The sequence below is a fragment of the Pongo abelii genome, chromosome 12, assembly GCF_028885655.2.
Source record: "Pongo abelii isolate AG06213 chromosome 12, NHGRI_mPonAbe1-v2.0_pri, whole genome shotgun sequence".
NCBI classification, from domain to species: Eukaryota; Metazoa; Chordata; class Mammalia; order Primates; family Hominidae; genus Pongo; species Pongo abelii.
This window is the reverse complement of record NC_071997.2, coordinates 123,046,118-123,064,410: the sequence shown is the minus strand read 5'-3', so window position 1 is coordinate 123,064,410 and position 18,293 is coordinate 123,046,118. Positions and strand designations below refer to the sequence as shown.

At 41.5% G+C, this 18,293-nt stretch overlaps 1 protein-coding gene across 6 annotated transcripts in view; it reads left to right on the top strand.

The window, feature by feature from the left end:
• The window catches only part of TAF1B (TATA-box binding protein associated factor, RNA polymerase I subunit B), a 94,428-nt gene continuing 76,135 nt past the window's right edge, over positions 1 to 18,293 (top strand). The window contains exons 1-5 of one of the 6 annotated variants that reach the window (XM_002812302.6): positions 1 to 185; positions 1,842 to 1,940; positions 6,009 to 6,096; positions 8,166 to 8,263; positions 10,954 to 11,049. In XM_002812302.6, the coding sequence (XP_002812348.3) occupies positions 168 to 185; positions 1,842 to 1,940; positions 6,009 to 6,096; positions 8,166 to 8,263; positions 10,954 to 11,049 (399 nt within the window). In that variant the 5' untranslated portion in view covers positions 1 to 167. Of the gene's footprint in view, positions 369 to 394; positions 438 to 1,841; positions 1,941 to 6,008; positions 6,097 to 8,165; positions 8,264 to 10,953; positions 11,050 to 18,293 lie in introns of those variants that run through there. The other 5 variants (XM_009237546.4, XM_024242651.3, XM_054547768.2 and 2 more) reach the window with 5 other exon arrangements.

Sequence of the window (18,293 nt, the reverse complement as noted above, 5' to 3'; positions counted from 1 at the left end):
TTGCGAAGCCTCGCCCCCGAGCGCTCGGTTTCCCTGCCGCGCAGGCGCACGGAATCCTAAGCGCGGATCTCGCGTTTCCGGCCGGAAGGCTTCTCCAGCCTCTCCCGGAAGCTGCGCTCGCTACCTGGGTAACGGGTCCCGGCTTTGGAAGCTCCCGCGGCGCCACGATGGACCTCGAGGAGGCGGTAAGGAGGCGGTGCGCCTGGCGGGCCCCGACAGCCGGGGCCGGAGGAGAGAGAAGCTAAGGAGGAGCGGCGAAGGACGCCGCGGGTTGGGGCGGCCACCGGCTGGAGGAAGGCGGGGCGGAGGGCTGCAGGGCGGGGTAAGGACTGGGGCTGGCCGGCCGGCCGCATGCGCGCGCGGCTTTGGTGAAGAGGCTGGAGTTTCTGGCTCGGCGAGGTTGTGGGCGAGGGAGGGTGTGGTGTTTGTCGTTATGGGTGTGTTTAAGGATGAAGTTGTGGGTTTTGTGGGGTGGCCACCCACAGGGCTCATCCTCGAGACTGGACCACCCACAAGTTCCCTTTAATGCTGGGGTGGGTGAGGGAGGGGCAGGGGTTGGAACCTGAGATGCCTCCGGGTAACCCCTGTAGGTCTCTCCGGGAATCCTCGCCACTGTCTCCTGCAGGGATTCTAAATTCGGGTTTGGGAACTCCCCAAATTGTCCAGCTATCATTCATCGTAGTCACTGAACACTTTACCAAGTTGCCAAAATTAATTTGGCATGCATTTTGTTTTGCTTTAGGTACTACGTAAAATGACACATTTTTGGTTTTTGTTTTTGAGACAAGATCTCACTTTGTCCCCCAGGCTGGAGTGCAGTGGCACGATCATGGCTCACTGCAGCCTCGACCTCCTGGGCTCGAGAGATCCTCCCGCCTCAGCCTTCCAATGAGCTAGGACTACAGACGTGCACCACCACGCCCGGCTAATTTTTTTTTTTTTTTAATTTTTTGTAGGGGCAGGGGTCTCGCTATGTTGTCCAGACTGGTATTGAACTCCTGGGCTCAGGCGATCTTCCTGCCTCAGCCTCGCAAAGTGCTGGGATTGTAGGGTGAGCCCCCACACCCGGCCAAATGGCACACACTTTGATGGTATTAAATGATACTCGATAATTAGATCAACGCTAACAAGTCAAACTCCAAAGAGTTGGAGATCAGAGAATTAGGCCTGTATATACAGAAGCAGTACGGTCTTACAGTAGAGGCTTAAAAAATGTTTATTGAATGATGGTTGGCTAGCTTCTGTAAATGCTAGGCTGATGAAATTAATAATTGTAACTCACCATTAGCTATCGTGTACCCAGACTAGGGACCATACCATGTCTGGTCTGTTTTGCTCACCATTGAATCCCCAGCACCTAGTAAAAAGCCTGGTAGACACATCGTTGATACTCCCTTATGCTGCCGAGTGAATAAATCGAAACTTGAAACCAGTACAAATGTAGTTCCTCTGTGGTATGCGCTTTTAGTGTCCTGGAGGAGTTCCAAATGGTATTTGCATTTTTTAAAAGTCTTCTCTATACTTGTTTGTCATCTTCTTTCTCACAGCATTTTCAAGGAGCTTTGTTTACTCATCTTTGGTTCCGGTTTACCACTACTACCTCCTTTTGTTTTTTTTTCCTCTGACACTGCATATTTCAATAAATTTTCTCCAGTAGTTTAATTCGGTTTCATACCGCTCCTCTCCTTGTTTGCGGATAGTCTCTCTGATATATTTTCTATTGTCCATGATTTTTTATTTATAAAGTTGCCAGGAACCCATTAAGTAGAACTGTAGGGTTTAGGTACGATGTATTGAATGTGGCTTGATGGGAACACCTTTTCTGTCCTCTTCTTCCATAGGAAGAGTTTAAAGAACGCTGTACTCAGTGTGCTGCTGTCTCATGGGGTCTTACTGATGAAGGCAAATATTATTGCACTAATTGCCACAATGTTACAGAGGTAAGTAACAAATATCATTTATGAATTTGCTTATGTTTCAAAAATTTAAAAATTGCCATTTAAAAATTGCCTGATATGTGGTCTAAGTCCCAAAGAATTGGGTTGATTTTTGTCACTCTGCAATGCCAACATTCCAAGGATGTATGTGGTCTTAGGTCCTTACGCATAGGTTAAGGGATTTGTCAGTTAGATTGAGGATGAGTTTTTGAAATTATGTTGGGCCCCATTTATAAATGATTTCTTATTCAGAGTATATGGTTGAGGGAAATAATTAAAATTGTACTTAGAAGATGATGCATTTCTTTTTATTAGTTAGTACTTATTTACATTTTTTTAAATGTGTCGTGGTGGCTTAGAGGTTTGGAAGATGGAATGTTAGAAAACTTGAGGACTGGGCCCGGCGCCGTGGCTCACGCCTGTAATACCAGCACTTTGGGAGGCTGAGGCAGGTGGATCACCTGAGGTCAGGAGTTCGAGACCAGCCTGGCCAACAATGGGAAACTCCGTCTCTACTAAAAATACAACAATTAGCCAGGTGTGGTAGCATGCGCCTGTAGTCCCAGCTACTCAGGAGGCTGAGGCAGGAGAATCGCCTGGACACAGGAGGCGGAGGTTGCAGTGAAACGAGATCACGCCACTGTTCTCCAGCCTGGGCAACAGAGCAAGACTGTCTAAAAAAAAGAAAGAAAGCTTGAGGACTGTTGGGAATATTAGAATTATTCTTCGTTATCCTTTTATCTTTGTATAGTACCTTACAGATTACAAAGTGTTTTTGGATCCATTATCTCATTTCCTCCTCATCACAAACTGTGAGAGCCTATTGATAGGGCTCACAAGTTGAGTGAGTTAGCCAAAGTTACCCAAGTACCAGGACTTGAATGTGAGTCTTCTGACTTCAGTGTTCATTTTACCCATAACACCTGCCTCTTAAAGTAGAGATTGTCATACTGTCCTGTGTAACCTTGGTAAACAAGGCTACCTTCACATTGTGAGTGCTAGGTCCTATTGTGGTGAACCCACCTGCGGGCCAGCATCACCAAAATGATCAAGGGTGTAGAGAGTCTGCTGCTGGACAGGCTAAATGTGCCAGGACTCTCCTCAGTGGAAAAGGATTTCCTCACAGTCTACACAGCCAGGAAGGAACAAATGTTACCTTCACCATACAGGCTTAACAAAGGCAAATTTGGGACATTAAAAGTAACTGTGTAGACTTCTGCTTCTGGCTAAGATGGACTAACAGAGACCAGACTTACCTTTGTCCCCTAAACAATGAAAAACCTGGACAAAATATATTAAACGAGTAAAAGGAAAAAAATGTTCCCTTGACAAAACTGGTGAATTGAGCTTGCAGGTGTGTCACACAAGTGCTTTTCCTTGAGGCAGTGTTCTTGAGTCTGCAGCTGGAATGCTTATCTCTGCTTCCTGTTTAGTCACACAGAATATTAAAAAGATATGTGCTCACTTGATGAAATTGTTGGGGTGATGGAGATATTTATTATCTTGATTATAGTGATGGTTTCATGGAGATATATTTTGTGTGTGTGTCTGTGTATGTCAGATTGTGCACCTGACAGATGTGCAGTTTGGTCCTCACCCTTATTGTGTAGTAACGAGCTGGCAGTTTTACTCACTGTTGATTTTGTACTATAGTGCAGGTGTAAACACAGTGAAGAAAGATTATGTCTAATGGAGTATTTGCCATTAGTAGATGAAGTCAGCATACTATTTTTATAGGAATTGAACTACATTAACTAATTGCTTTTCTATTTTTGATTTTGATACCGTTTCCATTTGATTCTGTTTGATCAAATCTGCTGCAGTCATTTTTTAGTTTGAAAGATCCTAATACTTCTACCTAGCTCCACATTTGAAAGACTGTCAACTCCTGTGGAGTAATTTGTCAAGAATGTAGAGTTCATGAAGGTGGACAACATCTTTATAAAGACCAAGAACCTAGTTCAGTGCCTTCCTTTCAGACGACAGGCTTAAAGGAAAAAAAGTTACGTGTTGCACAACTTCAGTAGTTATTCTTGGCTTTATGGCGATCCAGGCATGTTCTTCACATGGACTGTGAGAATATGAAGTGGTTGGGGCTCCCTGGAACTGAGCAGTGAGCAGTGTGGTGATGGTGATGTTGAAATACAGTGGGTGGGGAATGGCAGGTGAGACAGTTACAGCTGTGAAGAATGGAAGTCATGGTGCAACTTGCCCTATTTTTCTGCCCCTTTTATTGCCCCCTCTTCTTCGGCATGTAACTCTCAAGCTCCAGACACCCTCTGCAATCTGGGAAAGGCCTTCCGAATTGATAAAGGAACCAAAATGTTATCCTAGTATATTTTATTCAGGAAAAAAAAAATGTAAGGTCATACATCTGTTCAATTTAGACAATAAATATTTTTGCAAGAGTTTCACGGATATTTAAAAAGGTGTAGGCTAGACTTGTGTGAATGTAATAGATTTTTATGATCATAAGAGCAATGCATGTTTACTATAGAAAATTTGGAAATTGTGAAGATGAAAGCTAAAATCACCAGTAATCTCTACATTTGTCTCTTTTTTCCTGTGTATGAAATGGAGAAAGGGATGTGTGAGTACTGTTCAATCTTCTGCCGTTAACAATTTGGAAAAATACTTTATCTAAACATTTGCAGACATTTTTTATAGACTGTAAATATTCCATAATGGCCATTCAGTAATTTAATTAATTATAGCTCTAGTTTTGGATGTTTCACTTTTTCAGGTTTTTTGCTCTTTCACGTTTTGTCTAGTACAGATTTTAAGTCTTTTTTTCCTGGCTACCCTTTGTAAGTGTTACTGTCTTTGCTAGATATTTTGTATTTATTTTGACGTGTCTTATGTTTTCAGTGTGGCCAACCCAGTATACCGAAATTGCCTTGAATATGGTTTCTGTGATTAGAGAGACTACGTTCCAAAAATCCTGTTGGTAGAGACATTTCTTTTATTCTTATGGAGGGTTAAAGATAAATTTCATTCCAAATCTCTAAATTTAGAAAAACAGTAATGTCCTCTGTTGGTTAAAAATCCTCATCTTTCTTCTGGCATTAAGACTCAATAACGGGGGCTGGGCACTGTGACTCATGCCTGTAATCCCAGCACTTTGGGAGACGGAGGTGGGCAGATCACCTGAGGTTGGGAGTTTGAGACCAGCCTGACCAACATGGAGAAACCCCATCTCTACTAAAAATACAAAATTAGCCGGGCATGGTGGCACATGCCTGTAATCCCAGCTGCTCAGGAGGCTGAGGCTGGAGAATTGCTTGAACCCGGGAGGCAAAGGTTGCAGTGAGCAGAGATCGCGCCATTGCACTCCAGCCTGGGTGACAAGAGCGAAACTCCCTCTCAAAAAAAAAAAAAAAGACTCAATAATAGGAACATTTATTCTACTTTATGGAATAAAGTGTGGCCCCATTTAAAAAAAAAAAGACTCAACACTTTATTTTTAGTTGTGGGAGAGCCAGAATCTTTGATACTTGCCCTTGAGAGCAGTTAGGATTGAACACTCTGATACGAATTATACTAACCATTTTAGTCATTCTAAAATTCTCTAAGTTTGATTAAAAATAAAATGTAATACGTACTTTTATAATTTCAGAAGTGAAAGCAGTTTTAGAATATTATTCAAAGACATGGAAAAGTAGGCCAAAACTAATCTATCTGTAGTTTAGGCATTACCAGTTACAAAAAATACATATAACTGTTTTCATACCAAAGTGTATTTTGTGTGGAGAAAAAAGTGAGTACATGTAACTTTTGGTTTGGCTTGGTTTGTAGAAGTCAAAAAGTGATTTAAAATAAAAGTTATTCATTTAACAAACACTTTATGGTTACTGTATTCCAGGCACTGTTTTAATTACTGAGAAATTTTGAATGAAAAAACAACATCAACATTAACTAGAATGTTAAATGTTTATAATTTTCCCAAGATTTTACCATCCTTGGTCCTGGCACTCACAATCTGGTTCATTATACTTTCCAGAAAATACCTGGAAATATGCTTAGGGGGATGTAAAACGATCTTTTTTAATGGTCTTTTTCTGTTTCCTGCAGAGATCTCAGGAAGTTACAAGCACTGATCTTATTCCTAATACCCAAATAAAAGCCCTCAACCGGGGGCTTAAAAAAAAAAGCAATACTGGTAAGTTCTTTCTTCACATATGCTTAACATTCTTTATTCACATCTTTCACCTTCATGATGTGAGGACATGGAATGGAATTTTAAGTAGATTCTAGAGAAAATGCCAGATTTTATCTACTGGCATACGTTCTTCTATCCTGTGTCTGTTATTCATTGTGGGTAAATATTATTTCCTGTTCTTTTATAGAAAAAATGCTTATTTTCTGAAATAATTCAACCGTGGAATTGTTAAGTGAGTTAAATACGATAGTCAACTTCTAGAAATCCATTTCTCATATTGAAATTTGAACACACCCTTTTAAAATTGGGAAAATTATTTTCCCTTAAAATGGCCTCAGCATGAGTGTGCTTTGAAAGGCAAAGTATTTCATTAATCCAGTGAGTACATATAATTAACCATTGTTGAGAAGGATCAAGGTAGAGTCTAACTGATGGGTTTTATTTTTGTGACTAGGTAGCTAGGACCAAATCCCCAAGTTTGAAACCAGGCTGATGATAATGGGGACTCTTCTACATGAGATAGCTTTAAGGATACACACACACTAAAAAATATATATATATATTTGTGTGTGTGTGTTTATGAAATATGTGAAATACATTGACATTCTTAGGTGCATAACAGTGAATGCCTAGATGCTATCTCATGTTTCTGTTTAGCCTTTAGTAGTGACTTTTTATTAGGCTAAAACCTGATTAACTTTTAAATTTTATTGGAGTAAAACCTGATTAATTTTGCCTTGACCTACTTAAATAGTTAAAATGTGTAGTTTAAACATGCATTTCTTAAGGAACTTCAGGTGCTTTATATTAGGTGTTAAGTATCTTATAGTCAACCTCATCACCCTTAATTTCTTCATTTGTAAAATGAGAATAAAATGCCATCCATTATGGAAAATAGGAACACAGACTCAAAATTTAAAATACAACTTTATCAGTTTCTGAGAACAGTATGCAGGAAGAGGGAGTATATGCACATAGCTTGAAGAGTTTAAACTTCCTCGACTTATGGACCCATCAAAATTATTGGCTTTTCTGTTTTACAATTCGAGACTCTTTCTGGGAAGGAATTGGGTTAGTCAGCAGAGGTGGGGAGACTTTGTGACATTCAGGTAAGGGAGAAGAGTTGAAGTCCTCTGGCATTCCGCAGAGAAGAAATCTTGAAGTCAGTAACATACCTCAGAAGCTCTGTGTAAAAAGTACTGATAACAAGCTTTTGGAGGAGTTACAGTATTTGTCCAGCAGTGAGGGGCAAAACATAAGGGTCTTCACAGACTTTTCCTTCAGCTCGTAGTTGTCATTAAACATGTAACTCTGTCTATTGTGGTGGCAGGTTTCTTCACAATCTCTTAGGGTAGTTTTGAGTATTCCAGAAAATAACCCACTTAAAATACCCGGCACACACTTGGCACCTAGGCTGAGATCGGTATTAGTACCTTGCTTTCATTTTCTCCCTATAACCTAGAACCATTTCAGGAAAAGCAGAATGCCATTGAACAGTTTATTTTCTTTGAATGTTCTTACTGCCCTTTTCTATACTCCTGTATATAATGAGATCTTGACATTTGTTCACTCATTCACTAAAAGTTCACTGTTCCCTTGTGAGTTGGAACAGAAAAGTGGTGGAAGCAGTGACTTAGTACTTTCATTTAGGATTCTGCCGGGCATCGTTCATCATTTAGGATTCCGCCGGGCATCGTTCGGGAAAATAGACATTTTTAAAACTTGTTTCACTTTTTTTTAACATGGTGACTATTCATTTTTCTGCCTCTTAGGTTAATATTTCAGAAAAATACAGATAATGGAAAACATTTGAAATCGGAAATTATACAAAATATTTAGTTTCAGCATTTGTGTACACATTGCCAGGTTGGAAACAAGAGAATATAAGAATGGAAGCCCTCTTGAATGGTACAAAAAAATTCAAGTTGCTAAGCTGCTAAGTTCCGGGTTAATTAAAAAAAAAAAGAAAAATTCAAGTCGCAATGTGTAAAACACAAATTGTAACTGTAGTAGCATTAAAGTTAGTAAATTAAGAATGTATATGCTAAAACATGCTATTTGTCATTTAGAAAAAGGCTGGGATTGGTATGTGTGTGAAGGTTTCCAGTACATTCTTTATCAACAAGCAGAAGCCTTAAAGAACCTTGGAGTAGGCCCAGAGTTAAAGGTAAGTACATTTGTGACTAGATGTTAGCTTTACATATTGTTGTTTAAAGAACAGTAAGACTTAGAGTGGAACTAAGGAGAAATCAGTAATAACGCTAGGGCTACTGGAAGAATAATTTTTCTGATGTTTTTGCTTTAATCCTTTTAGTAGGTTAGCAGTTCTGCAAGTGTGTTCTACAGGATGTAAATAAGCAATACATCCAAAAGAAAAATTTGAAGGTTTTAGTCTTCAGATACTTAGGAAACAACAGGTTAAACAAAGTAAAACTCAAATAACTTTGGGGGTTTATTAGTACCTTTTGTGTGTTAATGTGCTTGTTTAATTTCCAGGGAATGTCCTGTGTGTTATTCACAATTTGAGAACAAAATCGTTTGGTGTATGTACATAACGTCTATCAGGACTTGAGTTCCACAGAATGCACTTTGGACAGTGATATGCTAAACCAGTCGTCCACCTGAGTGTGCATCAGAATCACCTGGAGTGCTTGAAAAAACACCAATCACTGGACCTTAATCCCCGAATTTCTGAGTATGTCTGGAGTAGGGCCCAAGAATGTGCATTTCTAACAAGTTCTTATGGGACACCCATGCTTCCGGTCTGGGGACCACTCTTTGACTTTGCTGCCTTCCTGGAGCAACACAGTATTTCTGCAATTATTTGAATTTCATATTCCTTCATCTAGTAAAAGTCATTTAAGGAATGCTTTAAAAAGCCAGTTATTTAGCAACAAGTTGTTCACTTGCTTCATATGGTTCATTGGAAACCAAGTGTTGAGAGGTCCAGCCTAGTTGGGGAGAGGGATTTATGCATATGTGAAATGAATAGACATGAATTTATATGGTGATATACTAAGTGATTTTTTTTTTTTTTTTTTTTGAGAGATGGAGTCTCGCTCTGTTGCCCAGGCTGGAGTTCAGTGGCGCAATCTAGGCTCACTGCAACCTCCGCCTCCCATGTTCAAGCAATTCTCCTGTCTCAGCCTCCCGAGTAGCTGGGACTACAGGCACACGCTGCTATACCCGGCTAATTTTTTATATTTTAGTATATTTAGGGTTTCACCATGTTGCCCAGGCTGGGCTCAAACTCCTGAGCTCAGGCAGTCTGCCCACCTCGGCCTCTCAAAGTGCTAGGATTATAGGCATGAGCCACCGCACCTGGCCCTCATAAGTGATATTAAAGGCAAAAAAAGAACAGAGAAAGATCAACATGGGCTGCAGTCACCAAGGAAAGATTTGTAGAGAAGCCTTTGCTGTTCAAACTGGTGGTTGGGGCAAGCCCAAACAGAACAACCACGATTCCAATGCATGACCTAAATGGATGCTGGGCCTACCCTGAAAGGCGTTAAGAATTAAAAATTCAAAAGCATGAAGCAACAGAGGCTAACCCATAATAGTCATTGCATTAGGTATGATAGCTGATAGTGGGGGGGTTGTGATCTGATTTCTGCTTACATAGTCATTCTATGTATAAATGTCTAGAAACAGTTTTATATAGTTACACTATATAGGTGTAGCAGGGTTTATTCCTATGTAGCTTTATGCTCACCTCATTAGGAGTTAATTCTGAAAATAATTTTTCTGAAATTAGCCAATGAGCATAACTGTTTAGACCTGATCAGTTGAGTGGCGTTATGCCATGTACACAGGCTCCAGAATCAGAACTGACTCCAAATCCTGTTGATAGTTTTTCTACTTACTGGCTGGGTAATCTTGGACAAGTTACTCAGTTTCTTCAATGGTAAAATGAAGCTAATAGCTGTCTTACAATATTGTGTTGGAGCTAAGGGATGCCTGGTACCTAGTAGATGACGAATAAATGGAAAAGTCTTTCTGTTTGCTTTTTTTTTTCTTTTTGAGACAGGGTCTTGCTCTGTCGCCCAGACTGGAGTGCAGTGACCTGATCATGGCTCACTGCAGCCCCAACCTCCTAGACTCGAATGATCCTCCCACCTCAGCCTCCCAGGTAGCTGGAACTACAGGCGTGTGCCACCATACCTGGCTAACTTTGATTTTTTGTAGAGATGAGGTCTTACCATGTTGCCCAGGCTGGTTTCGAACTCCTGGGCTCAAGCAGTTTCTCCTGCCTTGAAGTCTGGGGAATACAGTAATGAGCCACCGTGCCTAGCTGGAAAAGTTTTTTGTTTAGTTTTACTATCACTTGGGACTGGTTAGTAAACTTGGTAACAGCTTTGCCCCTAACTAAAAGTGTAGTCATGTATCAGTTGCTTTGTACTCTGATCCTTAATTTACTTAATATGCAAAAGAAGAGGACTCAACTTGGTGATTTTAATGTCTTTCTCTATCTAAAATTAAGAAGGATTTTTTCAGCATTTCTCATGTACCTGATACTATGATGATATTATAATTCTTTTTGAGGAAAGGCAGGTAAGAATACATTTAGATGGAAGACTTAACCAGCCCTCCAGGTGATTCTCATGCACACTTAAGCTTGAGAACTACTGGTTCAACATATTAATCCCCAGTGTGCATTTTGTGGAACTCATGTTCTGATAGATGCTACATACAGACCCCAAAGATTTTGTTCTCAACTTGTGAATACCGCATAAAACATTTACTGGAAATTTATATGTAAGTTAATATTTAAAATACAAGAGAGCTGTGGCATAGATGTGCCTGTACATTTGTCGTCATAACCTGAATCACCCACCACTCATTTCCCTTCCACCTTAGAATGATGTTTTACATAATTTTTGGAAGCGCTACCTTCAGAAGAGCAAGCAGGCATATTGTAAAAACCCAGTTTATACCACTGGAAGGAAACCTACGGTAAGTCACAAGTCTGAAAAGTTGGATTAAAAAACGTGTCTGTTGAGATGTAGAGATGAAGATGGGTTCATGACCAGTTTGAGTATCTGAGATTATGGTGCTTGTCAGAGGATTTTCAGTTAAGAGGCTTCTGTTACAGTCCAGAGGACAGGGTCACTGATTTAAACATTGGAATAAAGTTTTTTCTTCACTTTTTTCCTGCAGTATGGAATTAATTTTGACATCTTATCAGACTAATTGAAACATAAAGGAATTTGTGGTTGATTTTCTAGATAGAAGATAGAGTTTCTATCACTGTACTATTAAAATAATTTTTAATTTAATAATGTCTTTATTCTGTTTGCTTGGAATACCTACTTACTTTATGTGGCATTTCGAGATTTAGCTCAGTTATCATATCTTCTCAGAAGGCTTTATGTGAAGAAAAATAAAATCTGGGTATTCTGCCACATCTACCAGCTGTTTTTAGCAGTTTCTTTGTAACTGCTTTATAAATGTGCCATGTAACATTTTATTTAGGGTCGAAGATGGTTCTACTTCTAAGAAAAGCAAGTTTGATAATTTTTTTTTGTTCATTTGTTTGGTTTTTTTTGAGACGGAGTTTCGCTCTTGTTGCCCAGGCTGGAGTGCAATGGCACCATCTTGGCTCACTGCATCCTCTGCCTTCCTGGTTCAAGCAATTCTTCTGCCTCAGCCTCCTGAGTAGCTGGGATTACAGGCGCCCACCACCACATCTGGTTCATTTTTGTATTTTTAGTAGAGATGTGGTTTCACCATGTTGGCCAGGCTGATCTCAAGCTCCTGACCGCAGGTGATCCTTCCTCCTCGGCCTCCCAAAGTGCTGGGATTACAGGCGTGAGCCACTGCGCCCAGCCAGTTGGATAATTTTTGTTGTGTGGTACAGATGCCCCTTGCCATGGGGTCACATCCCGATAAACCCATTGTAAACTGAAACTATCATTAAGTTGAAAATGCAGGCCGAGTGTTATGACTCATACCTGTAATCCCAACACTTTGAGAGGCTAGGGCAAGAGGATTGCTTGAGCCCAGAAGTTCAAGACTGGCCTGGGTAACATAATGAGATCCCAACTCTACAAAAAATTAAAAAATACGTACCGGGCATGGTGACACATGCCCTATATAGTCCCAGCTACTTGGGAGGCTGAGGTGGGAGGATTGTTTGAGCTTAGGAGGTTGAGGCTGCAGTGACCTGTGATCACACCGCTGCACTCCAGCCTGGGCAACAGAGTGAGACTTGTCTCAAAAAAAAAGAAAATGGATTTAATATACCCAACCTACCGAACATCATAGCTTACTCTAGCCCACTTTGAACGTGCTCAGGACACTTACATTAGACTACAGTTGGGCAAAAGTCATCAAATACAAAACCTATTTTATAATAAAGGGTTGAATATCTCATGTAATTTATTGAATACTGAAAGTAAAAAACAGTATGGTTGTATGGGTGCTTGAAGTATAGTTTTGACTTTGTGCATATTGCTTGCACCGTAGTAAAGTCAAAACATCACAAGTAAGGGACCATCTATAGTTACTCTTCATATGGCTAGAAGAGATTCTGAATCTGTTTGATACACATTTGTTAAGGGCTTGGGAATTTGGCCCAGTGTTTCCTTGTTTGCTTGGGTTCTCATAGGTTTCACATCCAGAGTTGAGAGACCCAGTACTGAGAAACCCAGGTCTGGGTGAAGAGTAGGTTACAGAGATGAGCAAAAGAGATAACCTCTGAGCTCCTTCAGTATCCTCATGTGATACCAATCCTAAGAATGAGAAATTTAGAGTAGTCAAGTCATACAGGATAGTGATGGTTAAATGTTATCCTAGGGGGCAGTTGTGGGGGCCAACCTGAGAAAGCTAACTGAAAAAAAAAAAAGGCGGGGGAATAACCTGAGGAGTTCGTTTGGGGAATGTTTTAAAATATGAGATAATGAAGTTAAATAAACTCAAGAGAAATAACTTGAATTTACTAGAAAAGATAATATTTTATAATCATAGAACTATGAAACATTATACTGTCTTGATACATGAGAGAGATACTTCCCAAGAAAATTGAAAGATGCTATATGGTTCTAAGGTAACACTTTGAAAAAGAAAGGAAAGAATTACCTAAACTACTAAGAACTTGATCTTTAAAGTTTGATATCTAAGGTATTTGTTGATTGTATTTATGCCCTGGGACTTTGCCTAGCACATAGAAAATATGCATCAGAACCTGGGATTCTCTGACCTTTAAATATTTTTGGGTTAACTTAAGTTTTTTTTAAAAAAAGGTTTTGCTAGAGTTGAGTAAATTCTCGTGTAAAGCAATATTAGCATCATGCTAAAATCTTGGTGAATAAATAAGCAATAAGTAAAATATTAAGCTGATATATGAATTGGTAAGGTAATTTCTGCTTCAAGAGTACAGCTATACTCTATTTTGAAAGGAAATGGAAACAATTACTTTTAATTAGAAGCATAGTTTTCTCAAGTGTATCCATTAAATATTTCCTTAGTGCTTTGGATATAACTGTTTTGAGAACAGTAAGAGGCCTGGTCCCTACTTTTGAGCTGTATTATCTTGGGTGAGGTAAATTACTGAAAATGTGCAGAAGCAGCAAATTAACAAGCAAATATAGAGAGGGGGACAGTGGGGAAGGGTGCTATTTAATAAAAAGTGGTCATGGAGGCCCTTGCTGATGTGGGAGCTGAAGTGATGAAGAAAGTGAGAGAGTAAACCATGGGATATCTAGGGCAAGAAATGCAGAATTTCAGGTCTTACCAAGACCAGTTGAATGCAGATATGCATTTTAAGAAGTCCGTATATGCTTCCTACACACAGTACACTAAAGTTTGAGAAGCACTGGTGTAGATGAGAAGTGATGGTGGCTGGTACCAGGTGGTAGAACTGGAGGTGATAAGTGATAGGATTCTATATAAAGTCTGAAGATAGAGCCAACAGAATTTCCTGATGGATTGGATGTGAGAGAAAGAGAGGAATAGGATTCAATGATGACTGTAGGGTTTTTGACCTGAGCAGCTGGAAGGAAGGAGTTGCCATCAACTGAAGGGTAAGTGGGCCAGGAAGGTCAGGGGTTCCATTTTGGACATGTTAAGTTTGAGACAGCTGTTAGCATCTATTAGTCCATTTTCACACTGCTATAAAAATACTACCTGAGACAGGGCAATTTCTAAACAAAAGAAGTTTAGTTAACTCACAGTTCCACATGGTTGGGGAGGCCCTAGAAAACATGTAATCATGGCCAAAGGAGAGGGGAAGTAAGGCATGTCTTACGTGGCAGCAGGAGAGAGAGAGAGAGAGACAGAGAGAGAATGCGTGCATGTGAGCAAGCACATACGGGGGAAACTGCCACTTTTAAAACCATCAGATTGCATGAGAACTCTCTCGCTATCATGAGAACAGCATGGGGGAAACCACCCCCATGATCCAGTCACCTCTCACCAGGTCCCTCTTGCAACATGTGGGGATTACAATTCAAGATGAGCGATTTGGATGGGGACAGAGCCAAACCATATCATTCCACCCCTGGCCCCTGCCAAATCTCACGTCCTTCTCACATTGCAAAATCAGTCGTGCCTTCCCAACAGTCTACCAAAGTCTTAACTCATTCCAGCATTAACTCATTAACTCAAAAGTCCAAGTCCAAAGTCTCATCTGAGACAAGGCAAGTCTTTTCTGCCTATGAACCTGTAAAATCAAAAACAAGTTAGTTATTTCCAAGATGAAATGAGGTTACAGGCATTGGGGAAATGTTCCCAATCCACATGGGATAAATTGGCCAAAACAAAGGGGCCAATACAAGTCTGAAACCCAGCAGGGCATTCACTAAATCTTAAAGCTTCAAAATAAGCTTTGACTCCATGTCTCACATCCAGGCATGCTGATGCAAGGGGTGATTTCACAAGGTCTTGGGCAGCTCTGCTCCTGTGGCTCTGCAGGGTACAGCCCCCGAGGCTGCTTTCATGGGCCAGAGTTGAGTATCTGGCTTTCCAAGCGCATGGTGCAAGATGTCAGTGGATCTACCATTCTGGGATCTGCAAGACGATGGCCCTCTTCTCACAGCTCCACTAGGCAGTGCTCCAGTGGAGAATCTGTGTTGGGGCTCCAACCCCACATTTCTCCTCTGCATTGCCCTAGAAGAGGTTCTCCATGAGGGCTCTGCTCCTGCAGCAGACTTCTGCCTGGATATCCAGGCATTTCCATACATCCTCTGTAATCTAGGCAGAGGTTCCCAAACCTCAGGCCTTGTCTTCTATGCACCCACAGGCCCATCACCACGTGGAAGCTGCCAAAGCTTGGGGCTTGCACCCTCTGAAGCCATGGCCTGAGCTATACTTTGGTGCCTTTTAGCCATGGCTGGAGCTGGAGTGGCTGGGATGCAGGGCACCATATCCTGAGGCTGCACAAAGTAACTGAGCCCTGGACCTGGCCCGTAAAACCATTTTTCCCTCCTAGGCCTCTGGGCCTGTGATGGGAGGGGCTGTCTTGAAGATCTCTGACATGCCCTGGAGATGTTTTCCCCATTGTCTTGACTATTAACATTCACTCCTCATTACTAATGCAAATTTCTGTAGCCGGCTTGAATTTTCTCCCCAGAAAATGGGTTTTTCTTTTTTACCTCGTTGTCCAGCTGGAAATATTCTAAACTTTTATGCTCTGCTTCCCTTTTAAATAAAAGTTCCAGTTGCAGATAATGTCTTTGTGAACGCACATGACAGAATGCTTTCAGGATCAGCCAGGTTACCTCTTGAATGCTTTGCTGCTTAGAAATTTCTTCTGCCAGATACCCTGAATCATCTTTCTCAACTTCATAGTTCTACAGATCTCTAGGGCAGGGGCAAAATGCCACCAGTCTCTTTGCTGAAACACAGCAAGAGTAACCTTTACTCCACTTCCCAATAAGTTCCTCATCTCCATCTGAAACCACCTCAGCCTGGACTTCATTGTCCATATCACTATCAGCATTTTTTTTTTTTTTTTTTTTTTTTTTGAGATAGAATGTTGCTTTGTTGCCCAGGCTGGAGTGCAGTGGCACCATCTTGGCTCATTGCAACCTCCGCCTCCTGGATTCAAGCGATTTTTGTGGCTTAGCCTCCTGAGTAGCTGTGACTATAGATGCATGCCACCATGCCCAACTACTTTTTTGTATTTTTAATAGAGATGGAGTTTCACTGTGTTGGTCAGGCTGGTCTTGAACTCCTGACCTCAGGTCAGGCCCACCTCCACCTCTCAAAGTGCTGAGATTATAGGCGTGAACCATCGCACCTGGCCACTAACAGCATTTTGATCACAATCATTCAACAAGTTTCTAGGAATTTCCAAACTTTCTTTCATCTTCCTGTCTTCTTCTGAGCCCTCCAAACTGTTCCAACCCCTGCTTGTTACCCAGTTCCAAAGTTGCTTCCCCATTTTCCAGTACCTTTATGGTGGTATTCCACTCCTGGTACCAATTTCCTGTATTAGTTTGTTTCCACACTACTATAAAGATATTACCTGAGACTGGGTAATTTATAAACAAAAGAGGTTTAATGGGCTCAGAGTTCTGCATGGCTGCAAGGCCTCAGGAAACTTAAATCATGGTGGAAAGCAAAGGTGAAGCAAGGCATGTCTTCCATGGCAGCAGGAGAGAGAGAGTGTGCAGGGGGATCTGCCACTTTTAAAACAGTCAGATCTCATGAGATCTCCCCCACTATCACAAGAACAGCATGGGGGAGACTGCCCCCATGATCCAGTCACCTCCCACTAGGTCCCTCCCTCCAGACATGGGGATTACAATTCAAGATGAGATTTGGGTGGGGACACAGAGCCAAACCATATCAGCATCCAAGAGGAAATTTCAAGTATGCAGTTAGATGTAAAAGTCTGCAGTTCAGGAGAGAGGTCTGGGCTGGAGACATAAATTTCGAAGCTGTTAGTTTTATATTATAATCATGAAATCTAACATGCTATTGTTTGTAAGATACACCATTATTTTAAGTACTGCTAAAAAAGAAAAGAGTGCTACAAATTTGACATGCCAGTGATTGTAAGATAAATCTCAATTTCTAGGATATTAAACTGTGGTATGGGGGGGGACATTTTACAATTTGAAGATAGTAGCTAGTATTTAAAACTATAAGACCAGATGACATCACCAAGGTATGAGGACAGAGAGAGGACCAATAACTCAGCTCTAGGTCATTCTAGGGTTAAGATGTTTGGGATAAAAGAGGAACTGGCAAAAAAATTCTTGGGAACAATGTGAAGTAAGAGGACAGCTGAGAGAATGAGCACTCTGGAAACCAAGGGAACAAAGTGTTTCAAGAAGAGGGCAGTGATCAGCTGTGATAAATGCTGTCACTAGGTCAAGAAGGAAGAGGGCTGCAAAGTGGTTAGTGGAGCAGTGGGATCAAAACCTTGATTAGAATGGAATATAAGGTGGACTGAGAGGAGAGAGATTGGAGACAACAGATCTGGACTTTTTCAAGGCATTTTGCTGCAACAAGTACAAAGAAATTGCATGGTTGCTGGGGTCAAGGGAGAGCTTTTAAAAAGTGGGATAGAGGGGTGGAGCCAAGATGGCCGAATAGGAACAGCTCCAGTCTACAGCTCCCAGCGTGAGCAACGCAGAAGGCAGGTGATTTCTGCATTTCCGACTGAAGTACCGGGTTCATCTCACTGGGGAGTGCTGGACAGTGGGTGCAGAAGTCCCGGGTTCATCTCTCTGGGGAGTGCCGAACAGTGGGTTCAGGACAGTGGGTGCAGCGCACCGTGCATGATCTAAAGCAGGGCGAGGCATCGCCTTACCCGGGAAGTGCAAGGGGTCAGGGAATTCCCTTTTCTAGTCAGAGAAAGGGGTAACAGATGGCACCTGGAAAATCAGGTCACTCCCACCCTAATACTGCGCTTTTCCAATGGGCTTATCAAACGGCACACCAGAAGATTATATCCCACACCTGGCTTGGAGGGTCCTACGCCCACGGAGCCTCGCTCATTGCTAGCACAGCAGTCTGAGATCAAACTGCAAGGTGGCAGCAAGGCTGGGGGAGGGGCGCCCGCCATTGCCGAGGCTTGAGTAGGTAAACAAAGCTGCCGGGAAGCTCAAACTGGGTGGAGCCCACCACAGCTCAAGAAGGCCTGCCTGCCTCTGTAGGCTCCACCTCTGGGAGCAGGGCACAGACAAACAAAAGGCAGCAGTAACCTCTGCAGACTTACATGTCCCTGTCTGACAGCTTTGAAGAGAGTA